At 44.2% G+C, this 24,337-nt stretch overlaps 1 protein-coding gene across 1 annotated transcript; it reads left to right on the top strand.

The window, feature by feature from the left end:
* Nucleotides 1-11,761: 11,761 nt before the first annotated feature.
* On the top strand, nt 11,762-24,066 carry ZNF8 (zinc finger protein 8). The gene is made up of 4 exons (XM_025984424.2): nt 11,762-12,303; nt 17,190-17,316; nt 17,618-17,713; nt 19,929-24,066. The coding sequence occupies exons 1-4, from the start codon at nt 12,238-12,240 to the stop codon at nt 21,368-21,370; spliced, it is 1,731 nt and encodes a 576-aa protein (XP_025840209.2). The 5' UTR covers nt 11,762-12,237; the 3' UTR covers nt 21,371-24,066.
* Nucleotides 24,067-24,337: the final 271 nt, after the last annotated feature.

A 24,337-nucleotide genomic window follows, 5' to 3' on the forward strand; every position in this document is an offset into this window, starting at 1 on the left:
ATTGTTCCCAGCATTGTTACTAACAGTAATGGTATAGTCTGTAGCTGTTGTAAAGTAGAAGGGGAAAGACATAGTGGGGAGAAGGAGTATCCCTATATCCTCATCTTAGGAAGTAGCCTCTTAAATATAATGTGATAGATTGTTTAGGATACTAAAATTAGAGCACAAAATGGTAATATGAGAGAAATTGGAAGCAAATAGAGGAGCAACATTGTGAATCAACTCTCCATTCCTTTTAAGAGCAGGAAGTCAGTAAATTTACAGGCCATAAAAGATTAGAATTACAGAGATGGCCTCAGGAAGAACTGGAATAGGAACAGTTAAAAGTCATTGGTGGGATGTGTGACTATTAGATAGGGTGGGGCAGGAGACCACTGGTTTTCATTTTATACCTTCCATAGTAACTCTTTCCTTGGTGGTACACTACTTATTTGGGTAACAAATTCTTTCCAACATGTACCTATAGATGAGCAAGACAACAGTACATGGGGATATCTGCAATTGGTTTGTGGGATTATATACAATTTTCTTTCTTTTGATTCAGGGTTGCTGTAATAGTAGATTGACAATTTAAAAAGCAAGAGCAGGGATGCCTGGGTGGCTCAGCGGTTGGGATGCCTGGGTGGCTCAGCGGTTTAGTCTCTGCCTTTGGCCCAGGGCATGATCCTGGGGTCCTGGGATCAAGTCCCACATGGGGCTCCCTGAGTGGAGCCTGCTTCTCTCTCTGCCTGTGTCTCTGCCTCGTGTGTGTGTGTGTGTGTGTGTCTCATAAATAAATAAAATCTTTATAAAAAAATAAAATAAAAAATAAAAAGCAAGAGAAAAAAAAAAGCAAGAGCAGGGGTGCCTGGGTGGCTCAGTTGGTTGAGCTTCTGCCTTCAGCTCAGGTCATGATCCCAGGATGCTGGGATCGAGCCCTGCAAGCAGGAGCCTGCTTTCCCCTCTTCTTCCACCATTCCCCCTTCTTGTGCTCTCTTGTGCTCTCTCAAATAAATAAATAAAAATCTGTTTAAAATAAATGAATATGGGATGCCTGGGTGGCTCAGTGGTTTGAGCATCTGCCTTTGGCTCAGGTCATGATCCTGGAATCTGGGATCGAGTCCCTCATTTGTCTCCCTGCATGGAGCCAGCTTATCCCTCTGCCTGTGCCTCTGTGTCTCTCATGAATGAATAAATAAAATCTTTAAAAAATAAAATAAAATAAATGAATAAAAATAAACAGCAAGAGTTTTTTTAAAAAGATGTCAGACTTTTCTATTTGGCCAATTAGACTTTATCCAGGGGGCAGGAAGGCTCCTTGGCTTCTTAGAAGTCCCTGGTATTAAAGGGGGGTGGTTTAGTCTTTAAGATGTGATTTTCCAGAAACCTAATACCAGGAAGTCAGAAGGCTCCCAAGAGTGGGGACCTAGAGAGGTACCGGTATCCTGGGACAAGATGGGGCAGGATAGTCATGCGAATTTGCATAAACAATTACTGAATGTACTTCCCTCAAGGTCACTCTGGCAGTTACCTAGTATCCATTATAAAACCCTTTAAGTAATATAGCTCTCATGATTCATATGAAACCCTGAGGTCGAGATGGAAAATGTCTGGGCTAGGACAGCCTGCACAGAACAGATGGGGACTTTGCTTTGGATGGTTGATCCTGCTGCCTAGACCAATGTTATTGTATAGCTCTCAAAAGATGCCAGAACCTGAGAGAAAAATCTGCCCGACAGATCCAGCGAAGTGCATGTTGTTTGACAATTCTTTTTTTTTATTTATTTATTTTTTTGTTTGACAATTCTTGACCAAACACTTGAGAGGTGTCTACATACAGCAAGTCATGAAATTAGCAATGAAGGCACTACTAGAGACTCCAGGATGGAAGATGTGTGTGATGCCAGTGTCCTCAAGTCCCTCTTTCCATAGTGGGGACTCCACGCAGGGGCTTAGTGGTTATGTGCACCTGGAGACTAACCCCTGTGGGAATTGGAAGAAGGAGATGATGGGACAGGGAATGGAAGGATGCAGCTGCTGCTGTGTAAGCAACCAGTGCATCAGACCCTGCTCTGATAGGTGTTCTACCCCCTCATAAGTGAGAAACCTGAGGCTCCTAGGACCCAAGAAGTGGGCTTATTTGAAATAGGAACCTGAAACCCCCACCTGAATGGTTCCCATATCCAGAGGCCAGTGGTTCCCTATTGAAACATGCATAAGACCCACCTGAGAGGAGCTTTTTGGATTGGAGTTTCCTAGGCCCATCTTCAGAGAGTCCACTTTGGTCAGGTTGAGGTGGTTCCTAGATATTTGCATAGTTCAAGTAGACTTTCTATTTTTTTTCTTAACGTTTTGGGGCTTGTTTTGTTTTCTCTTTTAAAGATTTTAAAGTATTCTCTACACCCAATGGGCTCGAACTCACAACCTTGAGATCTAGAGTCACATGTTCCACCAACTGAGCCAGCTAGGTGCCTTGGTGTGTTAAACATTCTTAGTAATATTCTGGTTGAGGTTACTAGCTGGAACTTTTGTTTACTCTGCAAGCATGTTGCATCATGGTATTTCATGAAGACAGCATGAGCAGAATGGTGTTGACCTAAGATGACTCTCAGATCCACTAACTAAACTGTACGTTTATCCTTCTGGAGGCTGTGGAAGCTTCTAGTTTTCTTTCAGCAACATCGCCTTAGCTCTTGAGGATATGATACTAAGACTGTGTGAATTTTGTCAATTGGCTATCAAACAATATGCTCTGTATATGTAATGTTATCCAAGTATTATTTAAACTATTCATATTCATTATTGTAAGAAATGTAACTGATGGCAGAGTTTTGGGGTATTTAGGTTCTTGTTCCACTTTCAGGTTGTATATTCTGTTTTCATTATCTGTCCTCATGACCCAGTAATCCTGCTTTCCTTCCACATAAGTATCAGAGCTATGTCCTTCTCAGTGCCCCAGCTCACTGTGCTCCTTTCTGGTCTTCTTCAAGTTCTCAGTGTGGAAATCACAGGGAACTTAAACTGCCATGGAGATCATCATCATTTCAGCACTTGCATTTCTCACCTGCTCCCCCACAGGACTGAGAGGGTGCTTGCAGATCTCACAGAGAGCAACTCAGCCACAATGTACAAGTGATTGTTGCTGAAGGGGGTGAATACGGAGTCAAGACAAGGAGGCTCTGGTAACCAGCAACATCCATTATGGTTATGGTGAGCTGGACAACATCCCCTTCCCCACCCACTCAACTGCCAACCCTAGTGGACAGAGTGCAAATATTAAATCAACTGTAAATAGACCTGAGTCACTGAAACTCAGGGCTTGTTTGTTACTTCAACAGAACCTAGTCTGTCCTGACTGATACCATCTTACATAAAAATAGGTAGCTTAAAAAAATAATTCTAACCCACCCACCCCACCTCTCACATGCACAAAAAATGCCAGCTCATGAGGGTAGGGTTTTTGTTTTCTTCTCTGATAAACGGTTCCTGGTATATAATGGCCATTCTTTGTTCAATGAAGAAATGTTGGAGAATTATTTTATTTTTTATTTTATTTTATATTTTATTTTATTTTATTTTTAGTTGAGCACTGGAGGGATGATGGAGGAAAAAGAGAGGAGCAGATCTGGGGAAGAAATGGACAAGATTAAAAATTCACTAGTCAGGGCAGCCCTAGTGGCCCAGTAGTTTAGTGCTGCCTTCGGCCTGGGGCGTGATCCTGGAGTCCCGCAATCGAGTCCCACGTCAGGCTCCCTGCATGGAGCCTGCTTCTCCCTCTGCCTGTGTCTCTGCCTCTCTCTCTCTCTCTCTCTCTCTCTCTCTGTCATGAATAAATAAATAAAATCTTTTAAAAAATTCACTAATCATATTCAGTGAATTTTCCTTAATGAATGTGCTATGTGGCCTGGGGGGCACTTATGCCCACCTATCTGTTCCTCAGTCCCCTCCTCTTAGATGAAGGATGTTCTCCAGGTCCCATTTCCACAGCACAAGCTGGGACCAATCTCCTGACTTCCAGAGAAGATGTTGACACATGAAGTGTTAATCTTGCTCTCTCAGGGGATAGAGATCAAGCCATCATCCTGTAAGGGGGGTTTCAGGAACACAGAGTGAGTCAATCATCAAGTCTAGGCTGGAACTAGGATCTCTGGAGGGGAAAATGAAGGATCCCTTAAAGCATAGAGCCATGCCCAACTGTGTTCTCGGACATGTGATAGGGCATGGAATATGTTGAAAGAAGCCTTCTAGTTCGAGAAAATGTAATAGCTTGATTGTGGCTTTTGTGTCTCCTGCACATGTAGCAGCCCTTCCCACATTGCTGCACTCAGAGTAGGAAGGGATCACCCTTTGCCTACTGCACATTGGGACGACACATCTAAACATCCTAGGTAGAAAACAGCTTGTTCATCAGTCTAAATTTGAAGATTCTCCATCTAGCTGGTTCACAGCAGGACCCTTTCCCTTGGAGGTACAGGGATTCTAGCCACTCTGTATCCTGACCTTGGAAATGCTCTGCTCCAATGGATTGTCTTCCCTAGAAGTTTTCCTGGTGTTTGGCCACAGCTGTGCTAAGCTCTCTAAGAAGATGCTCAAAGAAACCCAGCATCTTTCTCCCATGAAATTTAAGGACAAGGGAGTTGTTCCTTGCTGCCAGGCAGAGGGCCCAGAGGGCTCTAAAGGGCTCAAAAAAGTCCAGAGCAGAGAGGACACCCAATAAACACTGGATGAACTAACATAGAGTGATAATATGCTCAGCAAGGTAAGCAAATACTCTGAAATTAACTGGCAAAAGTAAAGCTAAGACAATTCAAAATGGTTAAAAGCAAGGATTCAAACATGATCTAGCAGTAGATACATAGACCTAACCTAGGGAATTGAAAATTAAAAGTCCAGGTACTGTTCTATGCCCACTGGCTTTGCAGGATTATTTTAAAACTGTAAAGCCCATATGTCAGGGATTGGTGAGGGAGATACACTGATGAAGTGCCCAGGGGTACAGTTTCTGGGAAAAAACTGGGACATGAAGAGCTTTACAGGATTTCAGACTACTTAATTTGATAACCTCCTCTGTTCTGCAGGAGGATATTTTATGTTAGTAAAAGTTAAAACCTACAAAGATTTTTAAATGACCATGAACCTTTAAAATAGTCCAACTGAAAAAATGGTAGAAATACCAGGAAAATGGGTAAATCTACAGTCATTTGGGAAAGTTTAAAATATTTCTCTCAGGGAAAAAAATGGCTGTTTAAGTAGATAAGTGATTCACCATGAAATGATGATTAACAAGTTTGACATAACAGTCACAATAGTTATATTCACACACTCATGAAACACACACATATACACACGTATTTGTGACTAAGTAGGTTTTCAAACAGTTTAATACATTACTCCTACCAAGAACTTGGTAAGACCTTTCTGTGTCCTGATGAGTGTCTTCACATCAGAAAACTTTCCTCAGTGGCTGCCCTGATCATTAGCTTCTCTCTCTGTCCTCCTTTCTCCATCTAAAGTTCTCCCTATTCCTCCATGAGGTCTTCACCAGGGCTATCTTTTTTTTTTTTTTTTAGATTTTATTTATTTATATGAGAGAGAACACAAGCAAGTAGGGGAAGGGAGAAGAGGCAGAGGGAGAAGCAGACTCCTAACAGAGCAGGGAGCTCAATGTGGGGCTCAATCCCAGGACCCTGAGATCATGATCTGAGCCAAGGGCTGATGCTTGACTGACTGAGCCACCAAGGTGCCCCTAGGCTATTATCTTTTCCAACAAGATTCCCATTTCTTTATATTTGTCCTGTCATGAGCCATTTCTTCGGTGGTTCTCTATAGATACCCTTCTCCATCCTGGTTTGTCTACTGAGGTTCTTAACTTGAAAATCATTTTTTCAGCCCCAGAAAGTTTCTATGCTCCAATTGGACCCCACTTTAAATGGATGAAGTGAGGGATGCCTGGATGGCTCAGTGATTGGGCATCTGCCTTCGGCTCAGGGCGTGATCTTGGGGTTCTGGGATCAGGTCCTACATTGGGCTCCCTGCATGGAGCCTGTTTCTCCACCTGCCTGTGTCTCTGCCTCTTTCTCTATGTCTCTCATGAATAAATAAAGATTTATTTTTAAGATTTTATTTATTTATTCATGAGAGACACAGGGAGAGAGAGAGAGGCAGAGACACAGGCAGAGGGAGAAGCAGACTTCATGCAGGGAGCCTGACAGGGGACTTGATCCTGAGTCTTCAGGATCACGCCCTGGGCTGAAGGCTAAACCGCTGAGCCACCTGGGCTGTCCAAACCTAGTGGTTTAAAACTATGAATTCTTTAATTTCTCACTGTTCCATAGGTTGATTTGGAATAGCTGGGTGGTTCTTCTAACAGCCTCTCATGAAGTTTCAGGTAGATACACTGGGAACTGGAGTCATTTGAAAGCTCAGAACGAAGGCAATACACTCACAAACTGGCAATTGATGCTGGCTGCCAGCTGTGAGCTCAGCTGGGACTCTTGACTGGAGCATTCACATCAGACCCCTTCACGTGGTTTAGGATCCTCTTAGCTTAGTGGCTGGGTTCTAAGATGGCAAGTCCCAAGAATGAGCATTCCAGGAGACCTAGGCAGAATCTGCAAAAGCTTCTGATGATTTGGCCTCAGAACTCACACATCATTACTTCTGCTACATTTTATTGTATAGTCAGTCAGGGTCAGCCCAGAGTCAGAGGGAGAGTAGGTAAATTCCACCTCCTGGTGGGCAGAGAAACAGATTTTGGGGCCATCTTTTTTTTTAAGATTTTAATTTTTATTTTTATTCATTCATGAGAGACAGAGAGAGGGGGTGGGGAGGCAGAGACACAGGCAGAGGGAGAAGCAGGCTCCATGCAGGGAGCCTGATGCGGGACTCGATCCTGGCACTCCAGGATCATGCCCTGAACCAAAGGTAGACGCTCAACCACTGAGCCACCCAGGCATCCCTGGGGCCATCTTTATATGGAGCTGGATTACTCAGTGACCCAAGCAGGACTAATAGAGAGAAAGGAATCTTTCTCAAAGAATCTTAATCTTATATCAGATTATGATACAAACAAATGAAGTAGGCTGAGGTGACATGAAGGAGTAAGCTTAGAGTTCAGAACAGTAGGTGTGGTTTTGGACAGGTTGCATGAGATGCCCAAGGGACATCAAGGTGGAGCTGTCCAGGTTAAAGTGTTAGTCAAAGTAAGGAAAAAACATAGGATGTGCCTATATTTGTTTAAGTTTCACAAGAGAGATATAAAAATGTGTTCTTTGAGCATCTAGAGTCTTGCACTTTCTGTGATCTCTGCCTGGGACAATTTCCACCTAAATATCCCCATGGCCCCTGCCCCGATCTCCTTCATGCCTCCTCCCACTTGTAGATTTTCCCTCCTCAGAGAGTAGATTTTCAAGCACATAGAGGAATGGTATGAGAATGCTCTAAAGGGGTTTTAAAAAGAAAGATGTGGATAGGGGTACAATGAGCTCTCAAGACTGGATGAAGATATGCAAGAAGTCTATTGAAAATATGTTTAAAGAGAAATCATCTCAGATGTCCTTTGGACCTGATCATCAATGAAATCATCCATCAGATCATCCATCCTAACTACTAAAATCCCATCATTACATTCTGTAATTGTGCAACAAAATTACAAATTAGTAGTTGAGATAAAGAGTTCAATCTGGATATTTTAAACATCACCCATAAGTTATTTGGTCAAAGAGGAAAATGATAAAATAAGTAAATAAAAATAAACTGATTTTGTTTAGTTAAAAAAATAATATATTTCATAACAAAATTATAAGAATGCATATAAAATTATTATTAAAGCTTGTTTTTTTTTTAATTTTTATTTATTTATGATAGGAACACAGTGAGAGAGAGAGGCAGAGACATAGGCAGAGGGAGAAGCAGGCTCCATGCACCGGGAGCCCGACGTGGGATTCGATCCCGGATCTCCAGGATCGCGCCCTGGGCCAAAGGCAGGCGCCAAACCGCTGCGCCACCCAGGGATCCCTTAAAGCTTGTTTAAAAAAAAAAAAAAAAAAAACTTGCTTTAAAATAAAAAAAAAGCCAGTACTATAGACAAGTGTATCTCAAGACCACTCCACAGTCTTTTTTTTTGGGGGGGGGGGGGTGAGGGGCAAAGGGAGAGGGAGAGAGAATTTTTTAAAAGGCTTTTTTTATTTATTTGAGAAAGATCAAGGGAAAGAGAGCAAGCATGAGCAGGAAGAAGGGGCAGAGGGAGAGGGAGACACAGGCTTCCCACTGAGCAAGGAACCTGGTTCAATGTGATGTGAGGCTGGATCTCAGGACCCTGGGATCGTGATCCAAGCTGAAGGCAGACACTTAACTGATGGAGCCACCCAGGTGCCCCAAAACCCCTTCATAGTCTTTTTTTTAAAAGATTTATTTATTTATTTATGATAGACACAGAGAGGAGAGAGAGAGGCAGAGACACAGGCAGAGGGAGAAGCAGGCTCCATGCAGGGAGCCCGAAGCGGGACTCGATCCCAGGACTCCATAGTCTTAAAAATAATTGAGGACCCTAGTTTTTGTGTTATGAGGGTTCTATCTATCTATATTTGCCATATTAAGAATGAAAACAGAAAAAAATAATATTTAATTTTTAAAAATAAATCCACTTAAAAATAAAAATAAAGCCATTATATGTTAACAATATGTTATAGGCTGAATTGTGTCCCCTGGAAATTCATGTGTTTAAGTCCTAACTCCATAGCTCAGGATGTGACCTTATTTTGAGATAGGATCTCCACAGAGGTAATTAAGTTAAACTGAGGTCACTATGGTGAACCCTGCTCCAATATGATGGATGTGTTTATAAAAAGAAGAAAATTGGAGACAGACATGAACACAGGGAGCAGTCACATAAAGGTGAAGGCAGAGATCCACAGGCCAAGGGATGCCAAGGATTTCCAGGAACCACCAGAAGCTGAGAAAAGTGAGAGAGCAGTAACTCTCTCAGGTCCTCTGAAGGACCAAACCACATCAAAACCTTGATCTTGGACTGCCAGACTCCATAATTGAGACAATAAATTTCTGTTCTTTAAGTCACCCGGTTTGTGGTACTTCGTTATGGCAGACCTAACAAATGAATACACCACCTTTTTTTAACCCTACGTTATGTAAAATAACTACATTTCCAAAACAAATAAATATTAGTGAAAAGACTAACGTTGGGCAGCCTAGGTGGCTCAGCGGTTTAATGCCGCCTTCAGCCAGGGGCGTCATCCTGGAGACCTGAGACTGAGTCTGACGTCGGGCTCCCTGCATGGAGCCGGCTTCTCCCTCTGCCTGTGTCTCTGCGCCTTTCTCTCTCTCTCTCTCTCTGTGTGTGTCTCTCATGAATAAATAAATAAAATCTTTTAAAAAAAGAGTAGCGTTGCATTATATTTTTATAAATCTCCTTAATGTCTGGCTTGATGAAAAGCATGTGATTTCCAAAGCTGCTTGTGTCCTTGAGAACTGCAGAGCTCTCAGCACTGGAGAACTCAGTCCAAACCTCTGCATTGAGAGAGAACCAAACACTAGCAAAGCTTCTAGCAGCATAATGCTGTGTCCCTAGAAGGACACCAGCCTCCCATTAAAATGTCTGCTTAATGCCTCCCTGAGAAATACTGCCAGGAGAAATTGCTGTTTGTTCTAACCAACACCCAAGGATAGACTCCTGACCTCCCCTCCCCCTTTCTTCCCCTAAAAACTGTAGGATTTTTTATTCAGTTAAGAGGTAGACAGATGAACATGTAAGGCTGTCCCGTTTAACTTGTCCAAAGTTCATATTCCACTCCATTCATCCATCCCACCCTGTCAGAACTCTTAAAGAAATAACCCAGACTGCCAGAAGGCTTTTTCTTCCTACTTCTTTTTAGCAATGATAGTGAATGAACTGCTTGCAAAGAAGTTACTACTAACTTAAATTTTCACTGTGTCCAAAGAACCTCCTGACCTCCCTTTCTTACACATTTACTAAAAAGACTTTAGAATTGTGAATTCTTTCTGTGTCTCTTTGAGACGTCTGTGTATATCCTACAACTCAGAAGGATCTTTCTCAAGGACCTGAAAGCCATTCCTTTGAAATACTATTGACAGGAAGGAGAGGGCTCCTGTCTCCAGTCTCTGAGGGAAGATAGAATCCTAACTTCGATAATTACCAGCTGGTGGCACGGCTGGCTTAATCATATATACACTGACCAACACTTAGTAATTTTCCACGGGTCCTGCTCTGTCCCCCTTCTGATTCTTTCATTCTTCTTTAAAAGGTCCAGTCACCTCTCCACAAATGCAAATGAAGTTCAGTGCTTTCCCCTACTGTCAGCAGTTATTGAATAAAATTTGTTTTCACCATGTTAACTAATGTCCGTTGTGTTTATCTTTAACATTTTCATTCTGTTGCAATATTACTCATCTGGAAGCCTCCGGAAAACTCTGTCTACTTTCGTGAGAGAAGGAGGTGGGGGCGTGAAGTCACCGACTGGTAGGAAGGGTCTCAGGAAACTCCAGGTATCCCTGGCCACACTTTGAGAACTACTGCAATAGACAAACCCCTATAATATAATCAGGAGAAAACAAAATACAAGTAATAGAAAATTAAAAATTAAAACAATAGGGAAACATCATGCATTGAAGATCCAGCACCATTAGAACCAAGAGGAAAGTTAAACCCAGTTACTCATTCCATATAAATACCCGGGGCTGTTCCTACGAAAATAATAGACCCAACCCTCCCTCCCCTTCTCCCACCCTTTGGGGGTCTGCTGCCAAGGGGAAGGCAATAGTTCCTCCTGGGACCTTCTCTGCCCACCGAGAAAGGAATACTGCCTGGAAATTGTTTTGGTACCCATTAGCGGCCAAATTCAGTGCGGGTTTCTTGATTCCCAATGCAGCCACTGCCACCTGCTCAAGTGAATGAAGATGCTTGACCAACGCGCGTCCTGGGACCGCTGCGCTTGTCACGCTGGGCGGTGGGCGGGGTGTCCAGGGGAAATGTCCCGCAGACTGCGGACTGGTTGCTGTCCTGGGGGGTGGGGGAGGGCTAGGAGAGGCAGAGAAGAGAGGACAGTGATGGGCGAGTGTGGACTTTGCCAGCTGCTCTATCCCAGCCAATGACCACTTATTGATAGATGTATCATGTTTCTCATTTATTTTCTGTCCCTCTTCACTACACCATCAGCCCCTTGGGGGCAGCTATCTCTTCTCTGTGCTCGGTTTCTAGCACAAATAAATAGTGAAATATTTGCTACGGTTCGACTGTTTCTATTTTTTAAAAAAGATTTATCTATTTATATGAGAGTCACAGACTGAGACAGAGAGGCAGAGACACAGGCAGGGGGAGAAGCAGGCTCCTCGCAGGGAACCCGATGCGGGACTCGATCCCGGATCCCGGGATCACGACCTGAGCCGAAGGCAGGCGCCCAACCGTTGAGCCACCCAGGCGTCCCTCTCTCTTCTTTATTAATAAAAATTTTAATGGACCCTAAAAGACCCACAGAAATGACACATCGCAAAGGGAACATCCCAAATTGAGAAAGAGAACACAATCAGCATTAGAAGCCGCGCCTGCCCCCTTCCGGTCACTAAGCCCCCATATCCATGATATTAACAAAACGTTTACATGCTCGTGTAATTTTGACGCCTAGAAATAGGTTTTAAGTACAAAGGCTGTATATACTCCGAAGAGTAAAGCATGGCCAGCTAGGACGCCCAGGCCCGGGTTTCCAAGCAGGGCACCCCCTCCAGCGAGGGCAAGCTGGCATCTCAACGCGGGGCCGCGGGAGCCACCGCCGCGGAACGCGGGCGCCTGCGGGCCATCCCCAGCTGCTGGGGGAGGACGATCCCCCACAGCCTCATCCCTTCGCAGCTCGTCGGCGATCCCCTTCGTCCCGGGCACGGAGACACCCAGGTGCCCAGTACCTGGGAGAGCACCGCCCGCAGCTGCCCACCCAGCACCGCCTAGCCGGGTCTGCTGCAGGAGCGCCCCCAGTGGCCGGAGGCCAGACGACTGGACGGTCCCATTGGCCCGAAGCCAGAAGGCTCTCATTGGTGGAAGGCTCGACAGATAAAAGCTTCCATTGGTCAGGCCCTGCAGCGCACCGCACGGTCTTCTGGGAGTTGTAGTCGCAGCGTCACCAGCGCGGCCGCCATTGTCCGGCGGGCGGCGAGTGGAGTGGTCCCTGAGGCTGGGGCTGCTATAGTGTTTACGGCCATTGCGGGCTCCTGTCCTCGACCTGTCGGTCCAGGATGAACCCCGAAGAGGAACCGACTGCACTGGCGATGGCTACGGGGCTGCCAGCGGAATGGCTTCAGGTAACAATAATAATAATGATGGCAGCGGGCCGAGCGACTCCCACAGGTATTGAGCCTTTAAGCCTTCCCCGCTCCCTGAAGGCCGCCTGCTGTGTGATGGCTCACAGTAACTGGTGTCAGTGGAGCGCCGAGATGACAATATTAACAGAATAGAAATGCTCTAATTCATGGAGTCAGCAAACACCCACCGAGAGCCCTCCATCGCGTGGCCCCTGGCCCAACCTGAGGGTAAGGACTGGTCACCACGCACCGCATTAGTGTGGCGGGAGCGACTACCGGGGGCGCTGTTTGGCCCACTAGAACTCAGGGTGGTCCCTGCTTGCAAGGCCACCTGGGCAGGTGCCTGATTCAAAGCTCGGCAATTCTAGACTGTGGTCTCCATAAAATGCTATCTCCATGTGGCAGGAACCAAAAATAATTCATAATTCCTCAAGGCCACGTCTTTGAAATTTTGCACATACTGTCTTTTGTTGTTTGCAAGGATTTGCATTATTTTAGATTGATAACCTTCAATTTGCATGTTTTCAGATAGTGTTATTGCAGATTTATTTTTTTTAAGATTTTATTTATTTATTCATGAGAGAGGCAGAGCAGAGGGAGAAGCAGGCTCCATGCAGGGAGCCTGATGCAGGACTCCATCCGGGACTCCAGGATCACGCCCTAGGCGGAAGGCAGGCACTAAACCGCTGAGCCACCCAGGGATCGCAGATTTCCATTAAATGTAACCACGCTTTAGTTTGCTTTTACTGTGGATGGGTGGGGCAGGAATGAGCCTTGTCAAAGTAAAACAGAGATGGATACTAATAAAAGCAGTCAAGGTATATTTTTTAAAGATTTTTATTTATTTATTCACGAGAGACACACAGAGAGAGGAAGAGACAGGCAGAGGGAGAAGCAGGCTCCATGCAGGGAGCCCGATGTGGGATCGGATCCTGGGACTTCAGAATCACGCCCTGGGCCAAAGGCAGGTGCTAAACCACTGAGCCACCCAGCGATCCCCTCAGTCAAGATATTTTATTCAGAACCTTTTGGAATAGGAGAAAGAGACTTCATTACAGAATTGGACTCAATTCCAAATACAACAAGTAAAAGTGGGAATTTATACCTGGGGTTAGGGGTGGGTGTAATTCTTGCTAAACTAACAGGATCCTTTTTTTTATTATTATTATTTTTTTATTTTAGAGAGAGCACAAGTGGAGGGAGAGAGAGAGGGAAAGAATCTCCAACGGACTCCATGCTGAGCACAGAGCCTAGTGTGGGGCTTGATATCATGACCCTGAGGTCATGACCTGAGCCCAAACCAAGAGTTGGATGGATGCTTAACTGACTGAGCCACCCAGGTGCCCAATGACCTAACAGGATTCTTGCTGAAGTAGGCCAAGTGATCAGATAATGCCTAGAGGACTGTGGGGGATGAGGACTTTGAAAAAATGTGAGAGTGATCAGATATGGTGGGTGGGGATTTTGATTATACCAATTCTTTATGAATCTAAGTAATACAAAATGGACACAGAAGCCTAGAGATTAAAAAAAAAGAAGAAGAAGAAGCCTAGAGATCAGGGCCTAGTTGAGAAGAGGGTTCAGAGGAGCCATACTCTCTCAAGGAGAGAGTCTTTGTCAACAGTAAGAGAAAGTATATTATCTGTTGCTGTGTAACAACCCAGAACTTAGTGGCATTAAGCAACGATAAATATTACTTCAGTTTCTGATGACAGGAATCCTTGAATGATTTAGCTAGGGGTTCTGGCCTGGGCGCATGAAATTATGATTAATATGTCAATCTGGATTGTTGTCATATGGGACTTGAGTAGAGCTAGAAGATCCACCTCGGAGATGGCTAACTCATGTTAGTAGAGCTAGAAGATCCAACTCGAGATGGCTAACTCATTGCCCATTTGGGCCTCTATGTGGAGCTGCTTGGCTGGCCTCACAACTTGTCATCTGGCTTTCCAAAGAGTGAGTGATCAGGAGAGGGCAAGGTAGAAGCCCCAATGCATTTTGTGCTCTGGGGTCAGAATTTATGCACTGTCATTTGCACAGTATCTCTTGGTTATACAAGTCAAACCTGCACAGAATAGGAAGGGACTACACAACTAGACAAGGGCTGGGAGTCATTGGGGGTTGTCTTGGAGGCTGGCCACCACATAAGGCAGGGAAGTAGAAGGCTTTGAGGTCTAGTGTAAGCTCCCTGTGGCTACTATAACAGCACCACATATTTGGTGGCTTAAAGCAATGCACATTTATTCTTACAGTTTTGGGGGTAAGAAATCTGAAATAATTTTCACTGGACTGAAATCAAGATGTTGGCAGAGCCACCCTTCCTTTGGAGGAACTAGGGGAGAATCGGTTTCCTTAACTTTTCTAGCTGTTATAGCTATAGACTGTGTATTCTTTGGCTAATGGCCCTTTGTCAATCTTCAAAGCCAGCAGTATGGCATCTTGCTTTGGTGGTCACATTGCCTTTTGTAGTCTATAGTTAAGTCTCCCTCCACCCTTCCCTTAGAAGGACATTTGTGATTGCATGTAGGGCCCACCTGATTTCCCCATCTTAAAATCCTTAATCACATTCACATTCCATTTATGGAACATTCACTGGTTCCAGAAACTAGGACCTGGGTATCTTTGGAGACCATTATTCAGTCAGCTATATCCAGGCTGAAAGAGGTCATCCTGATAGAAAGATGAGGAGACATTCAAATTTTTTTAAGCAAGATGACTTGAATTTGAAAAAAAAAAAAAAATCATTCAGGCATCTAGGGGGTCAGGGTAGGAGAAATACTGAGAGCTAACTAGGATGTGGTGGGGGAGGTGGGTAGTGACCAGGTGCTGACTCATGCCAGTGTGGTTTGGTCAGCCGTGGGAGAGTGTAAAGTAAAGGAGCCTGACAGCCCATACCTCCAGGCACCAATAGTGAAGAGCAAGAGTAGGGCTACAGGGGTCTGAGTTGAAGCAGCAGAGAGGGCCATGAAAAAGCAAGGAATGTTGGGCATCTGGGTGACTCAGTTGGTTAGGCTTCTGACTTTTAGCTCAGGTCATGATATCAGGTTCCTGGGATCTAACCACATGTCAGGCTATACTCTGAGCAGGGAGTCTGCTTCTCTCTTTCTGGCCCCCACGACATCCTCACACTCTTTCTCAGGTAAATAAATAATCTAAAAAAAAAAGAAAAGAGAAAAAGGCAAGGAATGGTCTCCTGCTAGAATTTCAAGAGGAGACATGAAGTACTTGTGTACTCAGTGGACCCGATGCCTGGGCTGTCACTGACATCCCATGCAGGGTGGGTGATGGTTGAAGGGGCAGAGTGGGGGAGGCAGGAGGTACAGGGAGCGTGTATCAAGGTTTAAGGGCCTTCTGAGTGGGAGGTGAGGACATGGGGACAGGAACAGAGACCTCTGTTCCCAACCAAAGGGTTCTTCATACCTCCTGCACAACTTTTGTCAGAGCCATATGCCACCTATACTATGATTTCTTTAATATTTTAAAGTCTACTTGTGTTTTTCTTAAAAGAAAATACCCCTTGGCTAATGATGCTTAGCATCTTTTCATGTGCTTATTCGATATTGGTATATTTTATATTTTCTTTGAAGAAATACCTATTTAAATCCTTTGCTCATTTTAATTGGGTTGTTGCTATTGAGTTGTAAGAGGTATGTTTTCCAGATACAAGTCACTCATCAGATGTGTGATTTGCTATTGTTATCTCCCAGTATGTAGATGTCTTTTTGTCTTTTCACTTATTTTTTTTCCATTTCACTTTATTGATAGTGTCCTTTGGAGCACAAAAGTTTTTAATTTTGATGAAATCCAACTTAACTTATTTTTCCTTTCATTGCTTGTGTTTTTGCTGTCATATCTAAGAATCATTTGCCAGTCCAAGATTGTGAAGATTTATCACTATGCTTTCTTCTAAGGGTTTCATAGTTTTAGCTCTTATATTTTGTCTTTTATCCATTTTGGGTTAACTTTTTATTTGGTGAGGTAGGGGACCAACTTTATTCTTTCGCATGTTGTCCTGTAGAAAGTGTTTTACAGCCACTTATTCCCTATCACAGCCCCCGAGAAGTGATTCTTTGTAGACAAGAAAACAAGGAAGTAGAAATAAGTACCTGCTCAAGTATACTTCTTGAGGAAGAAGTGGCAGAGTCAAAACTCAGAGTTCAGAAATATCTAGCTTTTGACAGTGGCTACACCCAGCCCACAGAAGGGTTTGATTTGTGGGACATGTTTTAGATACATTACATCAACTTATACAAATTTAAAGTGGTCAGTTAAAAATTTGAACAAATTTTCAGCTACTCACTAGAAATTCTACTCACTAGAAATCATATGAAGCTTATATTTCCCCATGTTCAGTTGGTTCTGAGTCTCAGCTGCCCCTTCAGACAGGGCTTATATTACCTGTCACCTTCAGTGTCACCTCTCAAAAATTAAGTACCCTTGTAGGCTCTTAAAGTAGCCCATTTCAGTCACTAATGAGCCTGCCTGGTCCCTGAAAAGGTAGGTGAGTTTCTGACTCCCAACTGTAAACCTCTCTTTTCAGGGAGTCTAATAAACCTTTCTTTGAATGAATCAGAGGATTATTTAGTGTATCATTTAGATGTTACTGTGTAACAAACTATCCCGAAATTTAGTGGCTTAAACCAGTAGCCATTTCTTTAGCCCACAGATCTGCACCTGTCTAAGATCAGTTGTAGATCAGCTGCAATTAGTTTTGATCTTGCTTGGATACTTTCACATGCCCCCAGTGAGACCTGACTCCTACTACTCAGAACATGCGCTCTCTCAGGACACTGGCCTACCTGTCCTCTGCTTTTCCATTCCTCCTCCTCTTCCTGAGAGCACTGACAGAGACAGTCAAGCTATCAAGAGTGTGTGTGATGTTTCAGGAGCCAGTGACTTTCCGGGATGTGGCTGTGGACTTCACCCAGGAAGAGTGGGGGCAGCTGGGCCCTGCCCAGAGGACCCTATACCGTGATGTGATGCTGGAGACCTTTGGGCATCTGCTCTCTCTGGGTAAGGCCTGCTTCCCAAGCTGATGATCAGTCTCCTACAGTGACTTATTCTTGATGGGTTTTAAGTCATAGGGCCTCTGATATGAGGACTTGACCTTGGGGTGGGGATCAGAGATCTTGCATTCTCACTCCCTTGTGGAACAAATGGGCAGGGGGTTTTCTGCCCTTTTCTGTCCCAGCGCAAAGGTTTCACCTTATTGTTAGATGTCCTCGTGCCCTATCAGGAGTCTAGGACTGGATCTTGAGCTGGTTCTTTCTCTCTATAGCAGATCTGCACATCCTGTGTCTTTCCCTTTTTCCAGGGCCTGAGCTTCCAAAACCTGAAGTCATCTCCCAGCTGGAGCAAGGGGCTGAGCTATGGGCAGCAGAGAGAGAAATTGCCCAGGGCTACTGTCGAGGTGAGAAGCTGCCAAATGGGAACCCCTAATGGGAACAGCTCAAGAGGTGACTACAGATATGCTGCTTGGAAAGGGTGGTGTGTCAGTGTCCCAAGACCACCCAAAGATCCAGTGATTACAGAGAGAAAGATTATAGAGAAAAGTCAGCAAGGAGAAAAGGCAGATGGGATAAAGTCCAGAAACCAAGATTATAAGTAGAATCACATGGGACATGCTTAGGTCCCCCAGCAGTAAGTTGTGACAATACATGAGAAATCTTAGCTACTAGGGAAGCTTATTAGAGGCTCAGTGCCAGGGGGTTTCACTGGGGGCTGGTCATAGGCTGTTCCTGGCATAGACCAAGATTCCAGACTCCCAGGAGAAAGCGGGTATTAACCATAAACCGTATTGTTGGCACAGTTTGGGTATAGTGAGCCACTCATCACGGTGGTGGGAATACCCCTAAAACCCAAATTCTCACACCTAGCTGAGGGCCAATCTCAAAAGCTGGTTCTTCTAAGGATGGAAGGATGGTAGCCTCGGGTCTGCTCTGTTAGCTGTTTTCTGCACAGAATGTCTGTGCTCTGCTCCTGTACTCACTGTTTTCCTCATCCATGCTCCCCATCTGCTTTTCTCCAGTGGTAAGAATACCACTTCTTCCTCCCTCTCATGTTCTCTCTCACCAGTCATTGAGTGGGCCCTTTCCACAGGCTCTTTTTCTTTCCCCCCCCCCCTTTTTTTTTTTTAAGATTTCATATTTATTTATTTGAGAGAGAGAAAGAGGGAGAAGCAGGCAGGGCACCGAACATGGGGCTCAATCCCAGGACCTTGGGATCACAACCTGAGCCAAAGGCAGATGCTTAACTGACTGAGCCACCTGGCACCCTTCTTTTTTTTTCAAGATGTTATTCAAGTAGTCTCTACACTTGATGTGGGGCTTGAACTAACAACCCTGAGATCAAGAGTCACATGCTCTACAGACTGGGCCAGCCAGGTGCCCCTCTACAGCATCATTTCTAATGTGTGAACTTGCCCTCCATCTTCTCCATTTTACTCTATAAATGTCCAGATTCTGTAAACCTTCACACTCTTATGTTCTCTTAGAAAAAAGGATTGTGTTCCTTTGTACATATCTGGAGAAATGGGCTAGTGCAGCTCAAAGGGGTTTGTTTTTGGTTCCCCCTATTCCCCACAAAGCAGCCACTGCTGTATCTGGCTCAGCATTCCAGTAATGCCAAGGCTGATGGTTCTTATTCTTCTGGCTTTTTCATGGGGTAATGGCATGGATGCAGCACCTCTGGCCATCACATCTATGCTTCAGGGAGAGGGAGGTAGGAAGAATACTGAGAGTCACATTTGTGTGTCTCCCCCTTATTTTTTAAAGATTTTATTTATTTATTCATGAGAGACACAGAGAGGCAGAGACACAGGCAGAGGGAGAAGCAGGTGCCCTGCAGGGAGCCAGATGTGGGACTCGATCCCAGGACCCTGGGATCACCTCCTGAGCCAAAGGCAGGAGGGGCCCAACCACTGGCCCACCCCAGGCATCCCTACATTTGTCCCCTTTTTTCAGAACTCCAGATTTTGTCCATTGAGGTCTCCTTAGTTAGGACTGGGTCAAATCTACATACCTTACCCCAGCCGCTGTGGAGGCTAGAAGGAAGGCCTGCATTGTCATAATTGGCTTATATCTGTTATAATCCCTTCTCTGGACTGGTGCATTGGTACCCTGACAACATTCTGTAGTCAGGCTATGACTACAGGTTACATAGCCAGAGTAGTTACATAGCTTCTTAGCCTCCCAACAGAATGCCTCTGACACCACCTAGGGCTTTCTGACCTGCAGGAAATAACATGTACCTCCACAAGAGGGTATAGCCTATCATCCTAGGGCAGGAGTGAATCTGCAGTGGATGCAGAAGTACCATGTCTCCTCTGAGGCAAAAGATCCTGAAGTGCCCAACATGTTTGGCTTCTTCCAGCTCCAAACACAAAATCTGCCAGCCTTTGATCTAGGCCAGTACCTGGGCCTATGGCAGATATTCAAGAGATTTTTGTTGATTGAATGAAAGTGTAAGGCTGTTTCTGCAGATGACGCACTTGGTATCAGCATAGGAGCAGAATAGATTTACTTGGAGGGAGGGGTAGTAAGGATGTAGACCCAGCGAGTTGGGGGCCTGTTACCGTCTCTGTGTTTTTTCCACCAACTCCCTCAGAGCTCTTGGTATTCTTTTAGGCCGGGAGCCTGGACCTGAAAGCCAAGTGCCACCCAAGGAGCATGTCCTTCCTGAGGTGGATCCATCCCACATCACTGAAGGGGAAGGCTTCCTGAGGGATGCTCCCTGTCCCACCATACTGAGGGAAGACTGGGAATGTGAGGGCCAGGTAAAGTTGCCTGAGAAAGAACAGGATAATTTGAGGCAATTGGAATTGAACCTCAAAGAAGCTCCAATTCAAGATAAAAGCTATGAAAGCCTCAGACTTGGGGAAAATGGTGTCCTAAGCTCAAACCTAAATCCATTCCCAGAGATTTCTAGGATTGAATATCTCTGTGCTTACAACTCACAGGTTATAAACTCGGAACGTAACTCAAGCTTAGTCAGTCAGCAGACAGGCTCCTCAGGAAAAGAGCCGTGTGACAGCAGTGACTGTAGTAGAACTTCCAGTCAGGCCATTCCAATTCTGGAACTCACACGAAGCCAGGTACAAGATAAACCCTACAAATGTACAGACTGCGGGAAGTCATTTAACCACAATGCTCATCTCACAGTGCATAAAAGGATTCACACGGGAGAAAGACCTTATATGTGCAAAGAATGTGGGAAAGCCTTCAGCCAGAACTCCTCCCTGGTTCAGCATGAGCGAATCCACACAGGAGACAAGCCCTATAAATGTGCTGAGTGTGGGAAGTCTTTCTGCCATAGCACACACCTTACAGTCCATCGGAGAATTCACACTGGAGAGAAACCCTATGAATGTCAGGACTGTGGACGGGCCTTCAACCAGAATTCATCCCTGGGCCGGCATAAGCGGACACACACCGGAGAGAAGCCATACACTTGTAGCGTGTGTGGGAAATCCTTCTCACGGACCACTTGCCTGTTCCTGCATCTGAGGACGCACACAGAGGAGAGGCCATATGAGTGCAACCACTGTGGGAAGGGCTTCAGGCACAGCTCCTCCCTGGCCCAGCATCAGCGAAAGCATGCTGGGGAGAAGCCGTATGAGTGCCGCCAGAGGCTAATCTTTGAGCAGACACCAGCTCTAACAAAACATGAGTGGGCAGAAGCCCTTGGCTGTGACCCACCTCTGAATCCAGATGAGAGAGCCCACCGGAGCGACAGGCCATTTAAGTGTAATCATTGTGGGAAGTGTTTTATTCAGAGCTCGCACCTCATCCGACACCAGATAACTCACACCAGAGAGGAGCCCCAGGGACGGAATCGGCGACGGCTTGAGCAGTCCTTTGGCCGGACCTCACAGCTTGGCCGCCATCAGCACACACACTCAAGCGAGAGCCCTGGAGGTGGGACAAAGGCAGGACAGCCTGCAAGCCAGGCCCTTGCCTTGTTTGACATCCATGAAATCATGCAAGAGAAAAACCCAGTTCATGTTATCGGGGTTGAAGAGTCTTCTATGGGTGCTTCTGTATTATTTGACGTTAGAGAATCCTCATAGGAGAGAAACTACATATGATTTTTGGAACCGCAGGTACAAAAATGTGGTAGGTCCACATAGTATGTTCATCAAAAGGAGGACTGGGGGTAGAAATGTCTAAGGTGACCTCTGATTTCTTAAGGAAGTGGTGCTTCCCAATACCTGAGATTGGTAGTTCTCAGATCGGTCAAGCCCAGTGCCCCCTTTAACCACAGGTGTTTTGTGCCATTCCCTATACTACTCCAAAATGAATTCACAGCTAATATAACCTATACACGTGTAGTGTAAAAAATCGAAAAATGGCCCCTTTTTTAAAAGCATAATTAAAACAAAAGTAATTTTTGGTAGAGTAATGTGTACTCAGTTGGTGTGGTATTTCTCCATATGACTGTGTGGGCCATTATGCATGGACACCTGGGGTGGGCTGTTGTCATCTGGTATATGGGGTATAATGTTGGCCATGAAAATATTGTGAGGGGCATTCCTGTATGGGATGTGATTTTCTTAAGTGGTGACTAACTCTTGCAAAAGTTTGGAACAAAACAAGATACTATTATTGCATTTCTGGAATATTCTGTATAAAATTCTAAGCATGCAGGAGTTAATATGTGTTTATATGTGAAGCTGACTTAGGATCTCAGTTCATACATTACACTCTGGTTGTTTCACACATACATACATACATGGTCCACAGGGGCCAGTTCTGTACTTCATAGTCATTAGAACACACTTGGTACCCACCACATAAGCCCAGATCAAACAACAAAAAAGCCCCCGTGAAATTCTACTACATTCTCTTGGGGTGTCACAGCTCCTACTGAAAGCCATTACCTTGAAATTGTCAGTGTTGCTTAAGCCAGACGTTCTCAATCAGGATGGATTTGTCCTCCAGGAGACGTCTAGTGATGTCTGGAGACATTGTTGGTTGTCATAACTGGCAGAACAGAGGGGTGCCACTTGGCAGCTAGTGGGTGGAAAATGCTGCTAAACATCCTATAATGCCCAAGATAGCCCCCTTAACAAGGAATTATCTAGCCACAAATATGCCAAGGTAGGGAAATCATGCCCAGCACTACAGCCAACGTTTTCCAGACTCTAAATTAGGTGAGGGCTCTACTAACAATCCTAAACCTTTGATTTTAACAAATGATACCATTAATTGATTTATACATAAATGTTTTCTGGTGATTTTTTTACTGTTTTGCAACATTCTTAATTGGTGTGAGAAAAGGAAGAGAATCTACTTATTTTTCTGAGTAATGTAAATTTTAGCATTTTATCATGGACATTATAAAACATGAATAAGCCCCACTTTTGACCATTTCTCCTCACTGCTGTGTGGGGTGCAGATTTGGGAATGTTCTACCTATCAGTAGTGCTTTTTGGGGGAGGGGACACCCAATGGTAACTTGCTGGTTCCAGGCAGCTCTAGAAGCCAGGCCTGCAATTGCTCCTTTACCTCCACCTCAGCCCCCATAATGGCAGCTCCTGAGGGTCATGTTTCCCCAGTCTCAGAGGCTGAGGTTACAGTGGCCTCAGTGGGTAAGCTGGGAACAAGCTTGTCACTTGCCTTCCTCTCCAGGCAACAGAGATCTTTACAAATTTTCTATTTCTCATTTCAGGTCGCATTTCCTAGGCATAATATCCCTACTGATAGTCTTACAGATGTTTTGAAACAAAGGTAGATGAACTCCTCAGGGGAGGTTACTATAAACTACAGAGGACATGATTTTATAAGTTTATAAAAGTAATGTAAATTCTTTACTGCAAATGTGGAAGATGCACAAAAGTAAAATTTAATTCCTCATACTTCCACTATCCAGACATGGTCATTACCATTAAGATTTTAATTTTCCTATAATTTTTTCTTAAAAATACATGTATACATATAGTGTACACTAGGTCTTAGGCACACAAAAAATGTATAGTATTGTTGTGTTTAGAAAATTGGAATCCTTTCTAGTTCTCTTGTAACACATGTTTCTTACTATATTTTGAGCATTTTCCTCTGCCAATGAATTTCATGTAGCTTTTTAAATTACCTTTCAGGAAGATTGTAACAGTGTGACCACCTAGCATTTTATCAGCCTTGACTTTTATCCAAAAGGGGGGAAGGATTTCCTATACATTCCAGGGGAAGTATAAATTGATAACAGGCTCTGTGAAGGGCAACTTATTAGTTGCTATCTAAGATTACGAAGACACAAACTCTTTGTCTCAGTAAACCTGTTGCTGGGAATGAATCCAATAGATTTATTTGTATGTTGTAGACTACTTGTACATGGTTTCCCTATGGTATTGATTTAAGAAGTAAAAATTTGTAAACAACCTTAGTGTCCACCATGGGGAACTGGGTTAGTGGTTTGTGCTGGAATGGAGAACTACACAGCTTTAAAAATGGGGACTGTCTATGTGATAATATGGGAAAGAGCTCCAAGATACATTGTTAAATGAAAAGGTATAAAACAGTGTGTAAAGTATGTTTCCATTTGTGTAAAAAATTTTTTTGGTCACACACAAACACAATTTCCTAAGGGTACAAAGTAACAAGGCATACTGGTTGCTCTTGGGGAGGAGAACTGGGAGGAAAGGGATGAGGAATAATTTTCATTCTATATCTTTTGATATTTTTGGAATTTTGAAACATGTAAAAGTATTACCAGTTCAAAAAATAAATTTAAAATTTAAATTAAAAATCTCAACTCTTGCAAATTAAAGTTAAGTTTGATAGTTGGTTTCATTGTTCTCTGTCATGCATCCCCCCCACCCCCACCACACACACATGCACACTCTAAATTCGTAGCCATACTTGTTCTTATATAGGCACACATGTTTGAGGATTGAGTTAATGGAACCAGTTAAGTGTAAAATAGCTTTGACTCCATGAATTTTCCTCCAAGCTATAAATTAGCACATAAATTTTAGTAGTAAATAAGTTTTCAAGTTATTTCATTAAAGTCCCTGTATCAGCCCAAATTATGAGAGCCC

Source organism: Vulpes vulpes, chromosome 1 (assembly GCF_048418805.1).
Source record: "Vulpes vulpes isolate BD-2025 chromosome 1, VulVul3, whole genome shotgun sequence".
Classification (NCBI taxonomy): Eukaryota; Metazoa; Chordata; class Mammalia; order Carnivora; family Canidae; genus Vulpes; species Vulpes vulpes.